At 39.8% G+C, this 24,149-nt stretch overlaps 1 protein-coding gene across 4 annotated transcripts in view; it reads right to left on the bottom strand.

Moving 5' to 3' along the window:
* PPP2R3A (protein phosphatase 2 regulatory subunit B''alpha) overlaps window positions 1-24,149 on the bottom strand; it is a 184,923-nt gene that overhangs the window by 81,562 nt on the left and 79,212 nt on the right. For all 4 annotated transcript variants that reach the window (XM_024245015.3, XM_054552663.2, XM_054552664.2 and 1 more), the window contains one exon: window positions 16,777-16,879. In XM_024245015.3, coding sequence (XP_024100783.1) covers window positions 16,777-16,879 — 103 coding nt within the window. The remainder of the gene's footprint in view (window positions 1-16,776; window positions 16,880-24,149) is intronic.

Genomic DNA, 24,149 nt, shown 5'->3' with positions numbered 1-24,149 from the left:
AAACTACCTGGGCCTTGTGCTTTTTTGTGCAGTTTTGTAAAAAATATCTGTATTTATTCTATAAAAGCTAGTCTGTTTACCTTTCTAAATCAAATGGAGTCAATTTGGGTCATATGTATTTTCCTAGGAAACTGTCCATTTCATCTAGGTTTTCAAATTTATTTTCCTAGATGTCTGCAAAGTAGCCTTTTCTGGTTTTAAAAAAGTTTCTTCTGGCTGGGTGCAGTGATTCACCTGCAATTCCAGCACTTACAAGGCCAAGGCGGGAGGGTCACTTGAGCCCAGGAGTTCAAGACCAGCCTGGGCAACATAGCAAGACCTTGTCTCTATAAAAAATTTAAAAATTAGCTGGGTGTGGTGGTGCACATCTGTTGTCCCAACTACTTGGGAGGCTAAGGTGGGAGGATTGCTTGAGCCCACATAGTTGAGGCTGCACTGAGCTGTGATGGTGCCACTGCACTCCAGCCTGGGCAACAGAGGAAGATCCTCCTTGTTATTTATTTTGTATATTAGTGTATTCTCCCTTTTTTCTTAATCAAATTAGTTAGTTGTTGGTTTTTGTTAATATTTTCCCATAACCAAAATTTCAATTTATTGAAAGTGCTATTGGTTTTTTATTCTCTGCCTTCTTAATTTCTGATCATTACTGGGACTAGGTGAGGGGTACATAAGGCTTTGCTACACCAGTATGTATGCATTTCAAAATTCTCCATAATAAAAACTTAAAAAAATTTATATATACACACACAGTATAAAATATCAAGGCATATACAAGCATTTATATAAATAAACATTCTACTAACCTACCCCACCCTTTCATCTTTAGCCCCACTTCTTTCCAATCATTTATACTTTTAGGTCTTTTGCTGGTTACCTCTATAACTAAACATATATTTAATGAAAATGTAATTAAAAACTATATTATAATTATCACTTTATCAACTTTAGAAAATATTGATTCTTTGCTAGGAAACATGGGATTTAGCTCATTTATACTGTCCTACTTTACTCCCCTATCCCAATAGTTGAGGTTATGATGTTCAGTTCTTTGGTTGATTATCTTTGAAAGCTGCAAAACTTGTATTTATCCATCTAATTTTCATTCATCTTAGTTCCTTATTTTCCTTTTACATAGGATAATAGCAACCCATCCTTATTCTCTCTTCTTCTCCCTCTTTTACCTTCATATTTTATTGGCAATATTTTGACTTTTATGCTGTGCAGGTTTTTTTCATACTGTTCTACAACCACAATAAAATTTTCTATAGATTATCCACACAGTGATTTTAGATGCTATAAACTAAAATGTTTTTGTGATATTTTGATTATATAAATATGGTTGAATGTTAGGTCAGGCAATCTGTGAGGAACGTTATTTCACTGTGTGTAGGTCCAGCATCAGGGTCTTGGAACATTCAAAGGAGATTGTTTCTGACATTGAGGTTAAACTGTCTTTTCTAACTGCATCAGCTGTTCATAATCATACCATATTTTATTCTGCTTCTTGTTTAGATCGTGGCTGTCTTATATAGTTTTTTCATTTTTCCTGGCATTTCTAATTGTTTTTAACTTTTTTTTTCATGAAATTAGCAATCATTTTTATTTACACAAAAATTATGGAAACAATTTTCATTAGGTTTGACGAGTTTCCTTAAGCTGGAAAGCTGAACACAACCATTTCCTGACATATCCACAAGAACAGAAACAGCCTGAAACACATTTGAAAAACACATTAGTATAGAACCCATGCACCCCTCCAGAGTCTTTTTTTTTTTTTTATACTTTAAGTTTTAGGGTACATGTGCACAACGTGCAGGTTAGTTACATATGTATACATGTGCCATGTTGGTGTGCTGCACCCAGTAACTCGTCATTTAACATTAGGTATATCTCCAAATGCTATCCCTCCCCACTCCCCCTACGCCACAACAGTCCCCTGTGTGTGATGTTCCCCTTCCTGTGTCCAAGTGATCTCATTGTTCAATTCCCACCTATGAGTGAGAACACGTGGTGTTTGGTTTTTTGTCCTTGCGATAGTTTGCTCAGAATGATGGTTTCAGCTTCATCCATGTCCCTACAAAAGACATGAACTCATCATTTTTTATGGCTGCATAGTATTCCATGGTGTATATGTGCCACATTTTCTTAATCCAGTCTATTGCTGTTGGACATTTGGGTTGGTTCCAAGTCTTTGCTATTGTGAAGAGTGCTGCAATAAACATACGTGTGATGTGTCTTTATAGCAGCATAATTCATAAACCTTTGGGTATACACCCAGTAATGGGATTGCTGGGTCAAATGGTATTTCTATTTCTAGATCCCTGAGGAATCGCCACACTGACTTCCACAATGGTTGAACTAGTTTACGGTCCCACCAACAGGGTAAAAGTGTTCCTATTTCTCCACATCCTCTCCAGCACCTGTTGTTTCCTGACTTTTTAATGATCGCCATTCTAACTGGTGTGAGATGGTATCTCATTGTGGTTTTGATTTGCATTTCTCTGATGGCCAGTGATGATGAGCATTTTTTCATGTGTCTTTTGGCTGCATAAATGTCTTCTTTCGAGAAGTGTCTGTTCATATCCTTCGCCCACTTTTTGATGGGGTTGTTTTTTTCTTGTAAATTTGCTGGTGTTCATTGTAGATTCTGGATATTAGCCCTTTGTCAGATGAGTAGCTTGCAAAAATTTTCTCCCATTCTGTAGGTTGCCTGTTCACTCTGATGGTAGTTTCTTTTGCTGTGCAGAAGCTCTTTAGTTTAATAAGATCCCATTTGTCAATTTTGGCTTTTGTTGCCATTGCTTTTGGTGTTTTAATCATGAAGTCCTTGCCCATGCCTATGTCCTGAATGGTATTGCTTTGGTTTTCTTCTAGGGTTTTTATGGTTTTAGGTCTAACATTTAAGTCTTTAATCCATCTTGAATTAATTTTTGTATAAGGTGTAAGGAAGGGATCCAGTTTCAGCTTTCTACATATGGCTAGCCAGTTTTCCCAGCACCATTTATTAAATAGGGAATCCTTTCCCCATTTCTTGTTTTTGTCAGGTTTCTCAAAGATCAGATGGTTGTAGATATGCGGCGTTATTTCTGAGGGCTCTGTTCTGTTCCATTGGTCTACATCTCTGTTTTGGTACCAGTACCATGCTGTTTTGGTTACTGTAGCCTTGTAGTATAGTTTGAAGTCAGGTAGCGTGATGCCTCCAGCTTTGTTCTTTTGGCTTAGGATTGACTTGGCAATGCTGGCTCTTCTTTGGTTCCATACGAACTTTAAAGTAGTTTTTTCCAGTTCTGTGAAGAAAGTCATTGGCAGCTTGATGGGGATGGCATTGAATCTATAAATTACCTTGGGCAGTATGGCCATTTTCACGATATTGATTCTTTCTACCCATGAGCATGGAATGTTCTTCCATTTGTTTAACTTATTGACACAGGCTTCATCATAGCCTTGTTTCCTTATTCTTTTTTTTTTTGAGACTGAGTCTCACTCTGTCATCCAGGCTGGAGTGCAGTGGCACGATCTTGGCTCACTGCAAGCTCCGCCTCCCAGGTTCACGCCATTCTCCAGCAAGCCTCCTGAGTAGCTGGGACTACAGGCGCCCACCACCATGCCTGGCTAATTTTTTGTATTTTTAGTGGAGATGGGGTTTCACAGTGTTAGCCAGGATGGTCTTAATCTCCTCATGATCTGCCCACCTTGGCCTCCCAAAGTGCCGGGATTACAGGCGTGAGCCACTGTGCCCAGCCTCCTTATTCTCAAATGTAACTGTATTGCATGGAATTGCTCCTTGCCTCCCTCTCCCCCATCATGGAGAAGACCTGCTTGGAGGAATTTTACCACCTTCTCTCTTCTGAACTGGCTGCTCTTCAGTTATCCTGATGTTGCCCTTCATTACTTCTCTGGATTGAATCCACTGTGTCTTAGATCTCATGCATTCCTCTTTCTTGGTTTACTTAGTTTGCTGCAGTATATATGCAAGTAACTGTTTAAGAAATAAAGAGGTAACTTATAAAGGAGATAAACTTTCTGAGTTTATGAATGTCCAGCAATCAGGTTTATGTGAACCTCATTCCTAATTAGTAGGTTAGCAAGATACAGAAATCTAAGTTCAAATCCATTTCCTGAGGGATGCCAATGAGAATCTAATACCATCCTAGTCTCTTTATCTACATTTTTCTAAAACTTCAAGGACATGTTTATGCATGTGTCTCAAAGAAATTCATAATTGTCAGCACTCAGTGTTTTTTTTTTTTTTTTTTGACATGGAGTCTTGCTCTGTCGCCCAGGCTGGAGTGCAGTGGCGAGATTTCGGCTCACTGCAAGCTCCACCTCCCGGGTCCTGGGTTCATGCCATTCTCCTGCCACAGCCTCCCGAGTAGCTGGGACTATAGGCATCCGCCACCACGCCTGGCAATGTTTTTGTATTTTTAGTAGAGATGGGGTTTCACCATGTTAGCCAGGATGGTCTCGATCTCCTGACTTCGTGATCCACCTGCCTCAGCCTCCCAAAGTGCTGGGATTACAGGCGTGAGCCACTGTGCCCGGCCTTGTTTGTTTTTTGAGAGAGTCTTGCTCTGTCACCCAGGGTAGAGTGCACTGGCGCAATCTCAGCTCACTGCAACCTCTGCCTCCCAAGTTCGAGCAATTCTTCTGCCTCAGCCTCCCGATTAGCTGGGATTGTAGGTACCTGCCACCACACCCGGCTAATTTTTGTACTGTTAGTAGAGATGTGGTTTCACCATGTTGGCCAGGCTGGTCTCAAACTCCTGACCTCAAGTGATCCGCCCGCCTTGGATTCCCAAAGTGTTGGGATTACAGGCGTGAGCCACTGTGCCTGGCCTCAGTGGTTCTTTTTAACCAAACACTTATATATTTTAGTTCTGCAAAATGATTCTGTATTATTTTATTTGATGATTTTTTTCTCTCCACTTTTCCCCTTCTTTCTTCCCCAGTCTCCAATTAGTTAGATATTAAAATTCCTGAAGTGGTCCTCTATGTCCCTTTTCTTTTTCTCTCTCTCTTTCTCTCTGAAAGATATCCTCAACTTTAGTTTCCAGGTCTTAACGCTGAGCTTTTGGTACCTACATTTTAAAATTCTAACAGCTTTTTCCTGTATCAGCATTCTGTTTTCATACAGTTTATTCTTGTTTTTTTTGTTCTTTTTTACATTTATTTAAATTGACAAAATTGTACATATTTATCATGTACAGTGTGTTGTTTCAAAATATGTATTTATTGTGGAATGGCTAAATTGAGTTACTAACATATGTATTACCTCATTATTTTGTAGTGAAAACACAAAATCTACTGTCTTAGCAATTTTCAAGAATAGGATACATTGTTATTAACAGTAGTAACCATGTTGTATAATAGATCTCTTGAAATTATTCCTATTTAACTGAAATTTTGTATCCTTTGATTGACATCCTCCCAACCTTGGTTATTAGTCCTGTCTCACATTGCTCTAAAGAACTACCTGAGACTGGGTAATTTATGAAGAAAACAGGTTTAATTGACCCACGTTCTGCAGACTGTACAGGAGGCATGCCTGGGGAGCCCTCAGGAAACTTACAATCATGGCGAAAGGTGAAGGGGAAGCAAGCACATCTTCATATAGCGAGCAGGGGAGAGACAGAGAGCAAGGGGGAGGTGCTACACACTTTCAAACAATCAGATCTCATGAGAACTGTATGAGACAGCACTAGGAGGATGGTGCTAAACCGTTAGAAACCACCCCTGTAATCCAATCACCTCCCACCAGGCCCCACCTTCAACACTGGGAATTACAATTCAACATGAGAATTGGGTGGGGACACAGAGCTAAACCATATTATTTGGTAATTACCATTCTATTCTTTACTTCTATGAGTTTACCATTTTTAGATTTACATATAAGTGAGATCACGTAGTATTTGTCTTTCTGCGCCTGGCTTCCTTCACTTAACATAATGTCATCCAAATTCATCCATGTTGCTGCAAATAACAGAGTTTCCTTCTTTGTTTAAAGCTGACTAGTATTTCATTGTGTATATATACCATATTATCTTTTTAAGTTTTAAGTTTGGGTGCTCATGTGCTGACTTGTTACATAGGTAAACTTGCGTCAAGAGGGTTTGTTTGTACAGATTATTTCATCACCCAGGTATTAGGCCCATTAACTATTAGTTATTTTTCCTGATCCTCTCCTTCCTCCTACCCGCTCCAACCTTCAACAGGACCCAGTGTCTGTTGTTTCCCTCTATGTGTCCATGTGTTCTCATCATTTAGCTCCCACTTATAAGTGAGAACATGTGGTATTTGGTTTTGTTTTTGTGTTAGGTTTGCTAAGGGTAACAGCCTCCAGCTCCATCCATGTACCTGCAAAGGCATGATCTCATTCTTTTTTATGGCTGCATAGTATTCCATAGGGTATATATATCACATTTTCTTTATCTGGTCTATCATTGATGGGCATTTAGGTTGATTCCATCATGTCTTTGCTATTGTGAACTGTGTTGCAATGAACATACATGGCATGTCTCTTCATAAGAGAATGATTTATATTCCTTTGTATACATACCCAGTAATAAGACTGCTGGGTCAAATGGTATTTCTATCTTTAGGTCTTTGAGGAATTCCCACACTGTCTTCCATAATGATTGAACTAATTTACACTCCCACCAACAATGTATAAGCATTCCCTTTTGTTCACAACCTTGCCGGTATCTGTTATCTTTTGACTTTTTACTAACAGACATTCTGACTGGTGTGAGATGGTATCTCATTGTGATTTTGACTTGCATTTCTCTAATCATCAGTGATGTTGAGTTTTTTTTCACATGATTGTTGGCCACATGCATGTCTTCTTTTGAAAAATATTTGTTCATGTATTTTGCTTACTTTTTTATGGTTTTTTTTTCTTGTAAATGTATTTAAGTTCCTTATAGATGCCGGATATTAGACCTTTGTTGGATGCATAGTTTGTAAAAATTTTCTCCCATTCTGTAGGCTGTCTGTTTATTCTGTTGAGTTTCTTTTGCTGTGCAGAAGCTCTTTAGTTTAATTAGATCCCATTTGTCAATTTTTGCTCGTTACAATTGCTCTTGGTGTCTTTGTCATGAAAGCTTTGCCTGTGCCTACGTCCTGAATGGTATTGCCTAGGTTGTCTTCCAGGAATTTTATAGTTTTGGGTTTTACATTTACGTTTTAATCCATCTTGAGTTAATTTTTGTATATGGTATAAGAAAGGCATCTAGTTTTAATCTGCATGTGGCTAGCCAGTTATCCCAGCACCATTTATTGAATAGGGAATCCTTTCCCAATTGCTTTTGTCAGGTTTGTCAAAGATCAGACAGTTGTAGGTATGCAGTCTTATTTCTGGGTTCTCTATTCTGTTCCATTGGTCTATGTATCTGTTTTTGTACTGGTACCATACTGTGTAGCCTTGTAGCATAGTTCGAAGATGGGTAGCATGATGCCTCCAGCTTTGTTCTTTTTGCTTAGGATTGCCTTGGCTATTAGGGCTCTTTTTTCGTTCCATATTAATTTTAAAGTAGTTTCTTTCCTATTTCTGTAAAGAATGTCAATGGTAGTTTAACACTGAATCTATAAATTGCTTTGGACAATGTGGTCATTTTAGCGATATTAATTCTTGCTATCCATGAGCATGGAATGTTTTTCCATTTGTCTGTGTCATCTCTGATTTATTTGAGCAGTGGTTTGTAGTTCTCCTTGTAGAGATCTTTCACCTCCCTAGTTAGCTATTCCTAGGTATTTTATTCTTTTTGTGGCAATTGTGAATGGGAGTTCATTCCTGATTTGGCTCTCGGCTTGTTTTTGGCATACAGGAATGCTAGTGATTTCTACACACTGATTTTGTATCCTGAGACTTTGCTGAAGTTGTTTATCAGCTTAAGAAGCTTTTGGGCTGAGACTGGGGGGTTTTCGAAATATAGGATCATGTTGTCTCCCAACAGGGATAGTTTGACTTCCTGATGCCCTTTATTTCTTTCTCTTGCCTGACTGCCCTGACTAGAACTTCCAATACCACTGTAGTTGCTCATTCAGTATGATGCTTGTCATATATGGCTCTTATTATTTCGAGGTATGTTCCTTCAATACCTAGTTCACATTTTTGTTATGCCTCCATTCACTGATACTTAGGTTGATTCCATATCTTGGCTATTGTGAATAATGCTGCAATGAACCTGGCAGTGTAGATATTTCTTCAACATACTGATTTCATTTCCTTTGGATATACACCCAGTAGTAGGACTGTAGGATCACATGGTAGTTCTCTTTTTAATTTTTTGAGGAACCTCCAAACTGTTTTTCATAATGGCTATACTAATTTACATTCTCACCATCAGTGTGCAAGGATTCCCTTTTCTCTACATCCTCTCCAACACTTGTTATCTTTCGTCTTTTTGATAACAACCATTCTAACAGGTGTGACATGATCTCTCATTGCGGTTGTAATTTGCTTTTCTCTGACAGTGGTTTTGAGCATTTTTCATATACTTGTTGGCCATTGCTTGTCTCCTTTTATGCAATGTCTATTCAGATTCTTTGCCATTTAAAAATGTATTGAGGTAAAATATAAATATAAAATTTACCATATTTACCATTTTAAGTGTACAGTTCAGTGGTAATAAATACATTTGTATTCTCTTTTTCCCTTCATCTTCTCCCTCCCCTTTCCCGCTTCCTGGTCTCTGGTAACCACCAATCTACTTTCTATCTTCACAAGATCCATTTTTTAAGCTCCTGCATATGAATGAGAACATGTGATATTTATCTTTCTGTGCTTTGCTCATTTCATTTAACATAATGGCCTCCAGTTCTATCCATATTGCTGCAAATGACAGGATTTCATTATTTTTTATTACCGAATAATATTCCATTGTGTATATATACACTGTATTTTCTTCATCCATTGATTGGCACTTAGGGTGATTCCATATTTTGGCTATTGTGAATAGTGCTGCAATAAACACAGAGTGCAGATATACTTATTTCCTTTCTTTTGGATATTTCTGGATCATATGGAAGTTCTATTTTTAGTTTTTTTGAGTAGCATGATGCCTCCAGCTGTTCTCCATAGTAGCTGTATTAATTTACATTCCCACCAACGGTGTATGGGGGGAGTCCTCTTTCTCTGCATCCTTACCAGCATGTTATTGCCTGTCTTTTTAATACAAGCCATTTTAACTGGGGAGAAGGTGAAATGATATCACTTTATGGCTTTAATTTTCGTTTCTCTGATGATTAGTGATGCTGAGTATTTTTTCATATACCTGTTGCCTTTGCCCACTTTTAAATAAGGTTATCTTCGGCTATTGAGTTGTTTTGAGTTCCTTACAAATTTTGGATATTAACACCTTGCCAGATACATGGTTTGCAAATATTTTCTACCATTCTGTAGATTTTCTTTTCACTCTGTTGATTATTTCCTTGACTGTGCAGAAGTTTTTTACTTTGATGCAATTCCATTTGTCTGTTTTTTCCTTTGTGCTTTTGGGTTCATATCCAAAAAAAAATCAATGCCAAGACTAGTGTCACGCAGCCTTACCCCTATGTTTTCTTTACAGTTTCAGGTCTTACATGTAAGTCTTTAACCCATTTTCAGGTGATTTTTATATACGGTGTAAGATAAAGGTTTTGTTTTATGGTTATTTTATATAACCTTCCTTAATATAGTACTTTTTAAAATAACTGTTTTTTTTTTTTAGAATAGTTTTAGGTTTATTAAAAAAATTAAGAAAACAGCACTGAGAGTTCCCATATACCCTGCGCCCAGATTCCCCAATTATTAACACCTTACATTTACTATATGGTCCACTTGTTAAAATTAAACTGATATTGACACATTATTATTAAAGTCCATACTTTATTCACATTTCCTTAATTTTTACCTGATGTCTTCTTTCTGTTCCAGTGTTCTATCCACGTCATCACATTCTATTTAGTTATGTCTCCTTAGACTTCTTTTGGCTGTGACAGTTTCTTAGACTTTCCTTACTTTTGATGACCTTGACAGTTCTGATGAGTACTAGTCAGGTATTATGTAGGGTATTTCATTACTGGAATCTGCCTGATGTTTTCCTCATGATTAGACTGGGTTTATGGATTTTTGGGAGAAAGGCCACAGAAGTAACATGCCTTTGCACCGTATCATGCCAAAGGTACATACTAACAACGTGATTGATGACTGCTGATGTTGGCCTTGATCATCAGACTGAGGTAGTATCTGTCAGGCTCCTCCACTGTAAAGTTACTCCCCACACCCTGAAATCACTATGCATAGCTTACTCTTAAGGAATGGTGATTTACGCTCCCCTCTTTAAGACTGCAGTGTCTACTAAACTGTTTGCAATTCTGCACCGATTTGTTTCTTCTCCCCAATTATTTATTTATATCAGTATGTGCAATTTGTTTTTAAAAAATTCTCATCACCATATTCCGTAAAGATGATTTCCCAAGTAGTGGTATTTCTCTAAGTTGCTCCAGAGTCTTAGGGTGCAAACCACAGTTAGTAAGCTCCTTATGAACAACCTCTGTATCAAGTACTTTGTCCATTGGCAGGCAGGTGTTAAATACAGTAGTTGGCTCGTGTGGATACAGTACTGCAGAGAAAGACCCGCTCTGTGAAGATTTGAGCAGCATGGCCAGTGAATGCAGAGAATGAGGCATGATAGGACCTGTAATCTCCAAACTAAACTGGTCTCTGTATCCAGAAAGAGCTGTGTCTTCACATTTACACTTTGCACCTTAAGCATTTGCATTATGGCACCTCGGAGAGTAACAGGGGATAAGAGGGTTGGAGGAAGTCCTGCCTGTGGACCTGAGGTAGCAACTAAACTCTTAGAGTTGATCAAAAAATTGAGCAATGTAAAGATGTTGATTCCTTTCACCAACACAACAGACTCAGGTCTGTGATCCATTTGTACTTCATGTTTCTCTTTACGCAGCTTGATAGAAAGTATGTCTGGCTTTGAGATCCTGAACACCAAAATAAGCCTAAAAGGAATCTTTGAGGAAAAAAGCCTTGTAGCAAGGAAAGTCAAGATTCTTGAAGTTAAAGAAATATACTTTAAAATACTGAAATGTTTATAAACATTAACTTTTATTACATGCACTGAGCAGTAGCATTTAAGGTTTTAAATCAGTGTTTTCTGCTTTTACTATTTTCAGATTAAATTTTTAGATATAAAGATAAAAAACTCAGATAACTCAAATGAGATATCTATATCCCTACAACCGAATTACATAGTAAGTAGAAAACTGAATTAATGCATTTCTTTGCAAACAGGAAATTGAGACTAAACACACAGCAGCTATCTCATGGCATTGTGACCAATGACATCAGGGCAAAATATGTTACTTTACCATTTACCTAAGACTCTTAGCAGGTTCTTGTTTTACAAAGGTAGAAAATAAATGTAGACAACATCTACTGAGCTGACTGATGATGCCTTTACCTGAACATCTTTCCTACTGATTTATAATCCCTTTATTTTCACATATACTAAATTTTTTAAAATGCATGTTAATTCAGATAAAAAGGCATTTTGTATTCCACATAGAATAGCGTTAAGAATTGTGAAGTAGGCTGGACGCAGTGGCTCACGCCTGTAATCCCAGCACTTTGGGAAGCTGAGGTGGGCAGATCACGAGGTCAAGAGATCCAGATGATCCTGGCCAACATGATGAAACCCCATCTCTACTAAAAATACAAAAATTAGCTGGGTGTGGTGGCGCATGCCTGTAATCCCAGCTACTTGGGAGGCAGAGGCAGGAGAATTGCTTGAACCCGGGAGGCGGAGGTTGCAGTGAGCCAAGATCGTGCCACTGCACTCCAGCCTGGCGACAGGGTGAGCCTCCAAACTCAAAAAAAAAAAAAAAAAATTGTGAAGTATGCTGAGCTGTCATGGCAAAGTAGTATTTAATGTGCTTATAGGTGTATGTGTATGTCTGTAGGGGGAATTGTATAATTCACATTTTTAAAATAAAAGTGCTTAGAAATAAAAAGCACTGGGTAAAGAAATAATAGTATTTAAGTATTTGTTCACTTTATAATCCAGAAAATAAAACAACACGTTTATTTCCCCCCCCCAAAAAATTTCTCATTTCTTCTGTTTCCTGAATTAGTTTTGTTTCTTTTCTGGGCTACTTTTTCTGTGCATGTGTTTTTTTAACCTTTATTTTTCTTTAACGATGATCACTTTCCTCATATACCTGGTTGTCCATTCATGTTTAAGGACAAGGTAGTTGATATAATTTTCCTCTGTGGAAATATAAGTAGGTCTACTTTTCAACAGGTATCTTTCTTGAGTACCAAATCTGCCTCGGGGTTCTGTGCATTTAGGGTGGGTGTGTTGATTGACAGGCATTATTTTAGAGTAAACTGGTGAGACCTCCCGGGATCTCCAACTGACAGAATAAAGAGAAATAAGGAGAACTTTAATCTGTGGCTGTCACATTAGAAGCCTTAGCATGCTTTATTGTCTTGTTAGTGTGTTTATGCTTGTGAATAAATGTCAGGCTGCACTTTACATCTGTGAACCAGGAAAGGAGTCAACTAGTGATTGTTGTGTATACCGACCTTCAATGAATCCCCATTTCCAGTATCTCTCATTGGGTCAGCCAGCCCTGAATTTACAGCTGCTCTGGGCCTTGATGAGCACAGGAGCTCACTTCTCCACTGGAGCCCACTCACAGCTCCTGATTCTGGGTTGTGGTTTTCTTAGCCTACCTCTGGTCACTTATTTTTTTTTCTTTTTTTTTGGTCCATATAAATCCATTTATTATTGAACTATTTATTTACAATTTTAAGATCACAGAATCTTTTTTAAACTTTTATTTTAGGTTTGGGAGTAAATGTGAAGGTTTGTTACATGGGTAAACTCATGTCACAGGGCTTTGTGGTACAGATTATTTCACTACAGGTACAGGTATTAAGCCCAGTACCCAATAGTTATCTTTTCTGCTCCTCTCCCTCTTCCCACCTTCCACCCTCAAGTAGACCGCAGTGTCTGTTGTTTCCTTGTTTGTGTTCATAAGTTCTCACCATTTAGCTCCCACTTATAAGTGAGAACATGTGGTATTTGGTTTTCTGTTCCTGCATTAGTTTGCTAAGGATAATGGCCTCCAGCTCCATCCACACTCCCACAAAAGACATGTGGTCACTTTCTATCTTAAAGAAATATGTTAAGATTTCTTGTACGTTGATTTTCTCTACCATTTCATTGGCTTCCATGGGTTTATTCCTTTTTAATTTCTACACTTTAACTTCAGAAGGGCTTGGAAAAGAATGGGAGGATAATGTCTCTATTTAGTTTGTCTCTTTTACCAGAAGACTGCACAAGTCCACTTCTTAAATAAAAATAAGACTTCTCCTTAGATTTAAGGGAAGTATAAATGTCTATTAACTCATTATTATGATTTTGTTGTTGTCTGTTTCTAATTTTCTTAGTCTAAACTTAATTTACATTCCTGTCAAAGCTTTTATTAAAGCTCTGATAAAATTCAGAATTGCATCAGTCAGGGTAGGGTCCCCACAGGAAAAAGAATTCACTGTATGAAGCTTTCATGAAAAGATTACGTTTAGAGTTGTGGGCAGGATGAAGGCAGCAAACAAGGGAATAATGAGGAACCCAGAGACTACTGACAGGAGGATACTGTTATAGTCCTGCGGGCCAAAGGAACAAGGGGAGAAGGAGAGCCTAGTAGGCACTAGGACCACGGACAAGGGGCTGTCCAGCAGAAGCTGTATTGTAGAGAGAGATAGTTACTGTGCTGAGGCAGAGAGCAGGGAAGAAATGACAGCTTTTCTTTCCTCTGTCCTCCCATTTACTGGCAATGCTTCCCACTGCCCAGATCCAACCAAAAGCTAGTCAGCAAGAGAGCCCCAAAGATGCACTTTGTAGGGTCAGAGCAAGGCCAAGAATGGATTGAGAGAGTGAGGATGGAGAGCAGATAGAGAACTGGTAATAAAACCTAATGTTTTACTACAATGCAGTTCAAATATTGAAGATTTGAGATTTCACAAAACATAGGAATATTTAATGTTGGATATTATCAGGTAAAATGGTCTTAATTAAATGCCAAAAACTATTAAGAATCTTCATTCTCATGAGCATTTTTTTTAGGGGAACAAAACCGTGTAGCAGATGAATCTAAGGATAATCAAAGCCATGATGCAAATCAGACAAGCCCAAGGGCCCTGAACATGAAATAAAATCAGAACCAAACTTCATATTTTAAACATGGAAAATTGATACTATAATTAAAAATCTATGTACTATGGTGTTATTAGTCAGGGTAGTGGTTATTGTTGGGTGGTAGAGACTGGGATGGAGCATGACGGGCTTTGCAGGTGCTGGTAATACTGTTTTTGGATCTGTGTGCTAGTTATATGGATATGCCCACATTGTGAAAATTCATTGACTAGGACACTTGTGATTTGCGTGTTTTGTGTGAGTATATTTCAGCAAAAATCTTTTTAAAAAATCATGGCATGGCCAGGTGTGGTGGCTCATGCCTGTAATCCCGGCACTTTGGGATGCTGAGGCAGGTGGATCACCGGAGGTCAGGAGTTCAAGACCAGCCTGGCCAACAAGGTGAAACCCAGTCTCTACTAAAAACACAAAAATTAGCCGGGTGTGGTGGCGGGTGCCTGTAATCCCTGCTACTTGGGTGGCTGAGGCAGGACAATCAATTGAACCTGGGAGGCAGAGGTTGCAGTGAGCCGAGATTGCACCATTGCACTCCAGCCTGGGCGACAAGAGCGAGACTCCGTCTCCAAAAAAACAAACAACAACAATAACAACAACAACAAAACATGGCAGCCATGAATACAACTTAAAAAAACCTCAACTATTTCCAGGTATTTTATGCCCTTCTTTAGGTATCCATACTAAGAGCTAACAAGGATTTACTGTAACACCTAAAATAATGATGCACATTCAACAGGCAGGAAAAACTTATCTTAGCTTCAAAGAATTTGTGATCTGCTTAGAAAAACCAAATATTTAGATATGAAAACAAGAATATTAACAAGCAATATCTCAGGCTATGAAGAATCCTATAGTAGAAACAGGTGCAATACTGATATGTAACTGATTCCCATGGGAAGGCCTAGAAAGAAACACTCCCCAAGTGGGCTCTTTCTGTTGGACATCTCTTTCTCTCTAAAACCTTAACAAACGTCAACTAGGCCAAATGACTGTGGACCCTGCATTTAAGCCTACAATACACACAGTGCCATAAAAGCCATGAAGATTTTGAGGTCACTTCTCTTCTCTGCCCTGAAGTAGTGAGTAGGGAGCTCACCCCTACTTGAAAGGGAAGCAGACAATACAAGGAAGGAGAATTGAAGGCAGAGATAGGGAAGCATCAAGGAACATGGCAGCAGGAGATTTCTGCAGAGTAGAAGACCTCTTAGTGTCAGGAAAAAGAAAGATAAGTCTGTGGGTGATAGGAGCAAAGGGACCCTGCTGCCTGGCAACACCCTAGGGAGGCAGCTAAAACCTTAGAAGAAAACAGCTGTGTGTGCATCTAGGCAGACGGGCCATGGGTATCTTCACCAAAGGTTCCGCGGCTTCACACATGGCACAGAAGCAGCAAAGACCTCTGGATCTGAAGGGAATCTGCTAGCCAAAGATGGCTGATGTCTCAGCAGTAACTCCCAACCCTAATGCTTTGGTACCGTGTAAGACCTCAGAACTGTGGCACAGCTCCAGGCTGAGAAACCTCAGGAAGGTCTGAGGTTAAAAATCTCCGCCAACCTGGTCAGTGAAGGCTAAAGTTAGAAATTCAAATCCAGAAACTTATACTTCTGATAGATCTGAGGTTTATTCAGGTCTGAGACTTATCCTTTTTTTACATGTGTAATATATGGATATACAACACACAGAGTTTAAAATTTCATACACAGAAAAGGAAAAATGAGAAGTACAGTGCCATTGTTTTATCTGGTTCCATCAGTGAAAGCTGCTCCCTATAAGTGAGTTTTCTAGATAAGTACATATAGAGTCTATGCTACTAAAATAAATTACTAATCTCAGCTGAAATCTGAAATCTGGTAATGGGATTGGGACTACTGCCATTATCCTAAATTACTCCCAGACTAGAGTACATTTAGAGCTTTTGTGTCTTTTTTTTTTTTCTCTTAGTGTTTCTTACTCTCCTCACTACCTTTGTAGTCTGGTGGTGTAATCTGGTTTTTGCAGCTCTCCATGCACTTGATTCTAGTTATCCTCTCTCCCTTCTCCTATTCTAATTTTCTGTTTCAAATATATCTTGGGTTGAAGAATCAGGAAACCAAGCATTTAAAAACTGTACTTAAATAAAGGGTCAAGAGGCAGTAACTGAAGACCCCAGAGTTCATGAGAGTGATTCTGGTTACATCATGACCTTTTCTTTCTTTCTACCAGGTTCTTAGCTATGTTCTACGCTAACAGAGAAGTTATCTTCTTGCATTCTATCATTTCAGAAGGTGCTTCAGTGATTGCTGTGGGTGGGCAAGGGGGAGGATGAGTAGCCCCTCTCCTCTGCTTCAGTAGGAGCAGCCCTGAAGGAGTAGCTCTTTTACTACTATGGGTTCTGTTTTAGATTTCATTTAATGAGATTTCATTTAATGAGAGGATCTTACTGCTAAAACAAGTTTGAAAACCACTCTTCTAGAAATCTGATATCTAGATTTGTGTAGCTCAATTGACATGTTATAGTTGTAAATTTTAAACAAAACTGCTGAAACTCCAAAATTAGAACCCATTTTCAAAAGGAGATGAAAATTACCTGAAGTAGAGGGATGAAATCCTCCTGTTCTAGAGAGCTGCAGTTGGGCTTTGCTAGAAGACAGATGAATTTAGAGGCATCATCATGATGGTTATTCAGCAACCTATAAAAGAAACAACTGCTTAGGAAGATCAGTTCCTCTGAACAAACAATGACAATAACATCAATAGTTAGTAATTTCAGTTCGATCTGAAGGCCACTCAGATCAACAATCAAGTAAGGAATTTACATAATCAAAGGATGTTTTAGAATGATGAGCTGTCTATAAGATTGGATGAGTATTGAAGTCTATTAGACCCTCTTCCCTTCCAGTGGTCTCAGCATGAAGTAATAAGGCCTTGACCTTGATGATAAAATGGAAACAGAAAGGAAGGAACAGCTGTCTAAAACATTTTCAGGAAACATTCCTCAGGACTCCGGTAACCTCATCTAGTATTCCAAGCACCCAATGGTTCAAGCTAGAAACTTGGGAGTTGTCATGAACTTCTCCCTTCCTTTTACTCCCACACCTATCAACTACCATGTTGTTTCATTTCTACCAAATTTGCCCCTTTCTGTCTCCCACTGCCAATATCCATGCTTAGGCTCTTGTTTGTTGTTGCTTGATATTTCTGAGTAACATATTTGATCACATCATTGTCCAAATTAAAATTCTTCTGTCAAGTAGGCTAAAGTCCCAGCTTTTTTTTTTTTTTGAGACAGAGTTTTGCTCTTTTCACCCACGCTGGAGTGCAGTGGCACAATCTCGGCTCACTGCAGCCTTCGCCTCCCGGGTTCAACCAATTCTCCTGCCTCAGCCTCCAGAGTAGCTGGGACTTTAGGCGCATGCCACCACGCCTGGCTAGTTTTTGTATTTTTAGTAGAGATGGGGGTTTCACCATGTTGGCCAGGATGTTCTTGATCTCCTGATCGTGTGATCCGCCTGCCTGAGCTTCCCAAAGTGCTGGGATTACAGGCGTAAGCCACGGCGCCTGGCCTAAAGTCCTAGCTTCTTGACCTGACATAGAAGGGCCTCCAGAATCTGATCCTACCTGCTCATGTCCCCTTCTCTTACCATTCCTGCACTTGTGGTTGCACAAATGTTCCATGCCTTCTCACACCAGGCATTTGTAAATGCTACTGTCCTTACCACAATACCCTTTTCCCTTACTTCACCTTCCAGGAACTGTCACTGGCCTCCTGTGTCCTTCCATGTGCTTATTATTTCTGTCATGGCTGTTCCACAGTAGCATAACCTTATTGGAATAACTTTTTTTTTCTTCAACTTTTATCATAGGTTCAGGGGTACATGTACGGATTTGTTACAAAGGTATACTGAGTGATGTAGAGGTCTGGAGTATGAACGAATCCATCTCTCAGGTAGTGAGCATAGTACCAATAGGTAGTTTTTCAGCCCTTGCTCCCTCCATCCCTACCCTTTCTTATATTCCCCAGTGTCTACTGTTCTCATCTTTTTTTTTTTTTGAGACGGAGTCTCGTTCTGTTGCCTACGCTGGAGTGCAGTGGTGCAATCTCGGCTCACTGCAAGCTCTGCCTTCTGGGTTCACGCCATTCTCCTGCCTCAGCCTCCCAAGTAGCTGGGACTACAGGCACCCGCCACCACGCCCGCCTAATTTTTTTTTTTGTATTTTTAGTAGAGACGGGGTTTCACTGTGTTAGCCAGGATGATCTCGATCTCCTGACCTCATGATCCGCTCACCTCAGCCTCCAAAAGTGCTGGGATTACAGGCGTTAGCCACCACGCCTGGCCTGTTCTCATCTTTATGTCCATGTGTACTTGATGTTTAGCTCCCACTTACAAGTGAAAACATGTGGTATTTGGTTTTCTGTTTCTGCGAATTTGCTTAGGATAATGGTCTCCAGCTGCATCCACGTTGCTACAAAGAACAAGACTTCATTCTTTTTTATGGCTGCTTAGTAGTCCATGGTGTACCTGTACCACATTTTCTTTCTCCAGTCCACCATCGATGGGCATGTATGTTGATTCCATGTCTTTGCAATTGTGAACAGTGCTTCAGTGAACATATGGGTGCATAAGTCTTTTTGGTAGAATGACTTATTTTTCTTTGGGTATATACCCAGTAATGGAACTACTGGATTGAAATGTAAACTCTTAGTTCTTTGAGAAATCTCCAAACTGCTCCATGAGTTCAGCCATGTCCACCTCTTTAGCGAGACTGGGGAAATTTCTGTGGACTATATCCTCACATGTTTTCCAAGTTGCATACTCTCGCTCCTTCTCTCTCAGGAATGCCAATGAGTTATAGGTTTGGTCTCTTTACATAATCCCATATTTCTGAGAGTTTTCATTTTTTAAAATTCTTTTGTATTTTTGTCTGCCTGCATTGATTCAAAGGAGTGGTCTTTGAGCTCTGAGACTCTTTCCTCAGATTGATCTGTTGTTATTAATGCTTCTAGTTGTATTATGGAATTCCCGTAGTAAATTTTTCAATTCTAGAAGTTCAATTTGGTTCTTTCTTAAAATGGCTGTGTCATCTTTCAACTCTTGGATCATTTTACTGTTTTCCCTGGATTGAGTTTCAACTTTCTCCTGTATTTCATTGAGCTTTCTTACCATCCAGATTCTGAATTCTGTCATTTCAGCCGCTTTAATTTGGTTAACAACCATTGCTGGGGAGCTAGTGAGATCATCTGGAGGTAAGAACACACTCTGGGTTTTAGAATTGCCAGAGTTCTTGTGCTGGTTCTTTCTCATCTGTGAGAGCAGGTGTTCCTTTATCTTTTGATGTTGCTGTCCTTTGTCCTTTGGATGGAGCTTTTTTGTTTTTACTTTATTTCCCTTGAGGGTTTGACTGTGGTGCAAGCTGAGTACAGCCAACTGGCTTTATTTCTGGATGCTTTCGGAGGGCCAAGGCTCTGTATGGAATCTTTTCTGGATTTTTTTTTTTGAGACGGAGTTTCACTCTTGTTGCCTAGGCTGGAGTGCAACAGCGCAACCTTGGCTCACTGCAACCTCTGCCTCCTGGGTTCAAATGATTCTCCCGCCTCAGCCTCCGGAGTAGCTGGGATTATAGGTGCCCACCACTATGCCCGGCTAATTTTTTGTATTTTTAGTAGAGATGGGGTTTCACCATGTTGGCCAGGCTGGTCTCGAACTCCTGACCTCAGGTGATCCACCTGCCTTGGCCTCCCAATGTGCTGGGATTACAGTTTTCTGTCTTTCTTGAGACAAAGTCTGGCTCTATCACCAAGGCTGGAGTACAATGGCGTGAACACAGCTCACTGCAGCCTCAACCTTCTGGGCTCAAGTGATCCTCCTGCCTCAGCTGCCCAAGCAGCTGGAACCACAGGTGCATACCATCATGCCTGGCTAATTTTTTTGTAGAGACAGAGTCTTGCCATGTTGCCTAGGCTGGTCTTGAACTCCTAGGCTCATGCAATCTTACTGCCTTGGCCTCCCAAAGTGCTGGGATTACAGGTATGAGTCACTGTGCCTGGCCTGTATGGGATCTTTATTTGTGGCCAGAATCCTGTACTGGGTTTTCTCAGGCAATTCATGCTCGAATTTTTTGGTGGTGTAATTCAAGCTGTAACCCAGGAGATGGCATTTAATAGTAAGGGCTGCCAGGTAGACTGCAGGTTAGGGGTATGTCTGTGGGTGGTCTGTTCATGCAGCAGGTCAAGGGCGAGGGATCCCTGGGTAGGGCGATGCTGCCTTGGCTGTGCAGCTGGTGTGGTGCCCACAGCCTAGGTTTTTTTGGCCAGCAGACAGCAGTGAGAACCTCCCAGCTTGTGCTTGACAGGTCTCCTGGTTACTGCCCAGAATTTGGCCCAACCAGCTAGTTTGTCACAAGACTTCTGTACCCAGATCACTGGGCTATTAGGTGTTCCAGACTGCCAGGCTCCCTTGGGGAGAGGCTGTGGCCCAGTTCCTGTGCCAGCCCATTAATCCATACCTCACTCTTCCCAGTGCTCTGAGAGTGAGGGCTCCACTTGAGTTCCAACCACAAGTCTCAGCTGTGGTTGCAGCTGTTCCCATGCAAAACCCCATGGGCTCTGTATAGCCTTGAGCTCTGTCTCTGCCAGCTATCCAGGCAGTTTTCCCTGCCAACTCAAATGTCCATGGTGGCTGTGGGATCTCTTGCAGCTAGAATCCCAGAGGTCCACAGTGACAGTGGCCTGCTCTGCAGTTACTTCTTTCACCCCTTCCTTAGGAGCCAGAGCCCATGCAGGGTTCTCAGTTTCCTCCCTCTTCAGCCCCAGTGACTGCATCATCTCTCCACTGACTCTCAGTGCTTCCTCTTAAAAGATCTGTTCAAAGTATGCTGGTTTACTCAATATTTTGGTTTCTCTTGGTAGGAAAGGGAAGCTCTCCCTGGCTGTGTCTTCTTGGCCATCTTCATATCCGTGTCTTTTTTTTTTTTCTTTTTTTGGAGACAGGGTCTCATTCTGTTGTCAAGGCTGTGGTGGAGTCTCATGATCATAGCTTACTGCAGCCTCAAACTCCTGGGCTCAAGCCATCCTCCCACCTTAGCCTCCTAAGTAGCTAGGATTACAGGTGAAAGCCAGCACACATGGCTTGGTGTAACTCTTTCACTAGACTGTAAGCTCCTTACAGGGTATAAAACTGTGTCTTACTTTCTTCGTATCCCAACCGCCCTCAAGGCCAGACACAATACCTGGCATAGAGTTAGCATTCAACAAGTGATTAAGGAAGAAAAATAAGAAAATGTTTTTGATCAAACAGATGTATACTTCATTTGTGTTTATTAGAGCTATAGTATGATTTTTATACTTATTCTCCGTACCATTCCTCAACATGCTTAAGGCTCCTAAAGTTAAATAAACACGTTTCAGAAAAAGATTCACACAATAGATGCTAATAGGAGCCACCTCTCAGGATTAGAAAATGGGTGGCATGATCACAATAGAAAAACAGTGAGGTCTTTCAAAAGTACTACTTATATATATAAAACAGAATAGTAAGATATAAAAACAGCAGAGACATGACAGATGAGAGCTACTCTGAGAGGACAAAGTGACATCAGAAATGGTCTTTTGCTATGAAATAGAAAGAAAAGGTGAATTACAATTTTCTGCCAATGTTACTGGCTGGTCAACTCTATGGCAGGAGAAAAGATGATAAAAGTCATGAAAGCTAAAGAATGAAGGTAAGCATAGCTATTCTAAACTAGCATCTTTCAGAACTTTTAGGACAAAATGTTATTTTGTTAATGGACAAATGATACATTGATATGAAAAGGTAAAAGAAAGTAAAGCATAATAAAGCTGAAGCAATATTATTGATTCCATTTGAGATGAGTTCTGCCCAAAAGCTGATACTCTAGGACGTCAAAAAGAAATGCTATGGAGCAATGTCTTTCTCCTAAAAATGTCCTGACTATAAGAAAAATATATGTCAGAGTATAGACGTGAAATGGGCAGCGGCACAGGGAAAGGAAGTGGAACAGAGCCCTTTGGAGGAGAGATACTGAGGCCTCCACCCCATGAGTAGTCTGACATGAGAGAAATTATTTCCCTATATTCTGGTTTTTTTTTTTTTTGAGACAGAGTCTCGCTCTGTCGCCCAGGCCGGAGTGCAGTGGCACGATCTTGGCTCACTGCAAGCTCCGCCTCCCTGGTTCCCGCCATTCTCCTGCCTCAGCCTCCTGAGTAGCTGGGACTACAGGTGTCCGCCATCTCGCCCGGCTAATTTTTTGTATTTTTAGTAGAGATGGAGTTTCACCGTGTTAGCCAGGATGGTCTCGATCTCCCGACCTTGGGATCCGCCTGCCTTGGCCTCCCAAAGTGCTGGGATTACAGGCGTGAGCCACCACGCCTGGCCATTTCCCTATATTCTTATGACTTTTATATTTGACTCTTTTTATTTTTAAGATTATGTAGAGCTACTGGAGCAAGTCAGCATATATATGTATTCTCCAAAATGTTTTAATTCTGTATAATTACCTGTTAGCAATTTTTTGTATTTGAAAGTTTTAATATACTATACTTGAGCCCACATTGCTTTATGCAAACGTTACAATTTGTAAAAAAAAAAAAAAAAAAAAATTACAAAACTAAACATGTCTTCTCCAAGGTCAATGTGGTAACTCACACCACCATGCTTAGCTGCTTAGTCTCCCAAAATAGCCACACTTGGGGCTCCCTTAAAGCACTCTGGCTTTTAAAAGACATTTTAAGAGCTCAGAGAGGAGTTTCCACTAGAGGGCACTCAAACCATTTTAATATCTGACTGTAAAATAACACTTTAATTTAGAGACACACTTATCTATTCATAGAATTTTTCTGATGAAAAAAAGATAGGGATAGTTGCTCATGCTATATAACTTCATAAGCAATTTTCCTGCAGTTAACCAAAATGGAGACTTGTACTTCATGTCTTTCCCCCGCTTTTTGCATTTTGCAGAAATGTCTTCCTTACAGATAAAATTTAAACAATTCATCTGAATAAAAGAATACAGCTATTGTGGTGGTGGCTACTGATCTATCCACCAACATACACTCTTTTTAAAAAAATTTTTTTAAATTCCAAGGTACATGCGCAGGATGTGCATGTCTGTTACATAGATAAACATGTGCTGTGGCAGTGTGCTGCACCTATCAACCCATCACCTAGGTATTAAGCCCAATATGCATTAGCTATTTTTCCTAATGCTCTCCCTTCCCTCACCCCACCCCCTGACAGGCTCCAGTGTGTGCTGTTCTCCTCCCTGTGTCCATGTGTTCTCATTGTTCAGTGCCCACTTATGAGAATACGCTCCACCAACATAGACTCTTTAGTTCTAATGTGATGTATGAAGAACTTGAACTTGACCTGCTGCTAGATTTTTAAAAATAAGAATACATTTATTTATCACCTACTATATTCTCAAGCATTATCCTACTAAGGGCTTTTAGCTGAAATGAAGAAATTAGAAAGAATCTGTCTGTTCAATCTGCTGCTATTATAGGTTGATGTTAAATAATAATAACAATAGGTGAGTAGCATTTCCCAACAGTTTACCAGGAAGGATATTTAGCTCAGAAAAGGAGAGAAGAACATGCATAACAAGGGTGCTGATCAGTTAAAAGAGGCAGAAGGGGCAAGCTGTGATACTTAGCTAAGATGTATAAATATACCAAGAAATAACTCCTAAAGAAGAAAGAAGGGAGAAAAAAGAGATAAAGAAGAGAGATGTTGGGTCTGAATTCAAGAAAATTTGTCAGAATGTTAGAATCCAGGAAAAGCTTGATAAATATACTAGTCCTTTGGTTCCTTAACTGGAGCTTTCAAAAGGTAATGATTAAAATCTATTAGAATTCAGTATTTCTAATAAATCAACTAGATATAATTCTAAATTGGATCATATGGGAATGAAAATGTATTTCCCATGTGACACATCTGATTTTCC

The sequence above is a fragment of the Pongo abelii genome, chromosome 2 (assembly GCF_028885655.2).
Source record: "Pongo abelii isolate AG06213 chromosome 2, NHGRI_mPonAbe1-v2.0_pri, whole genome shotgun sequence".
NCBI classification, from domain to species: domain Eukaryota; kingdom Metazoa; phylum Chordata; class Mammalia; order Primates; family Hominidae; genus Pongo; species Pongo abelii.
The sequence above is the reverse complement of the archived record's forward strand: the minus strand, read 5'-3'. Positions and strand labels throughout refer to the sequence as shown.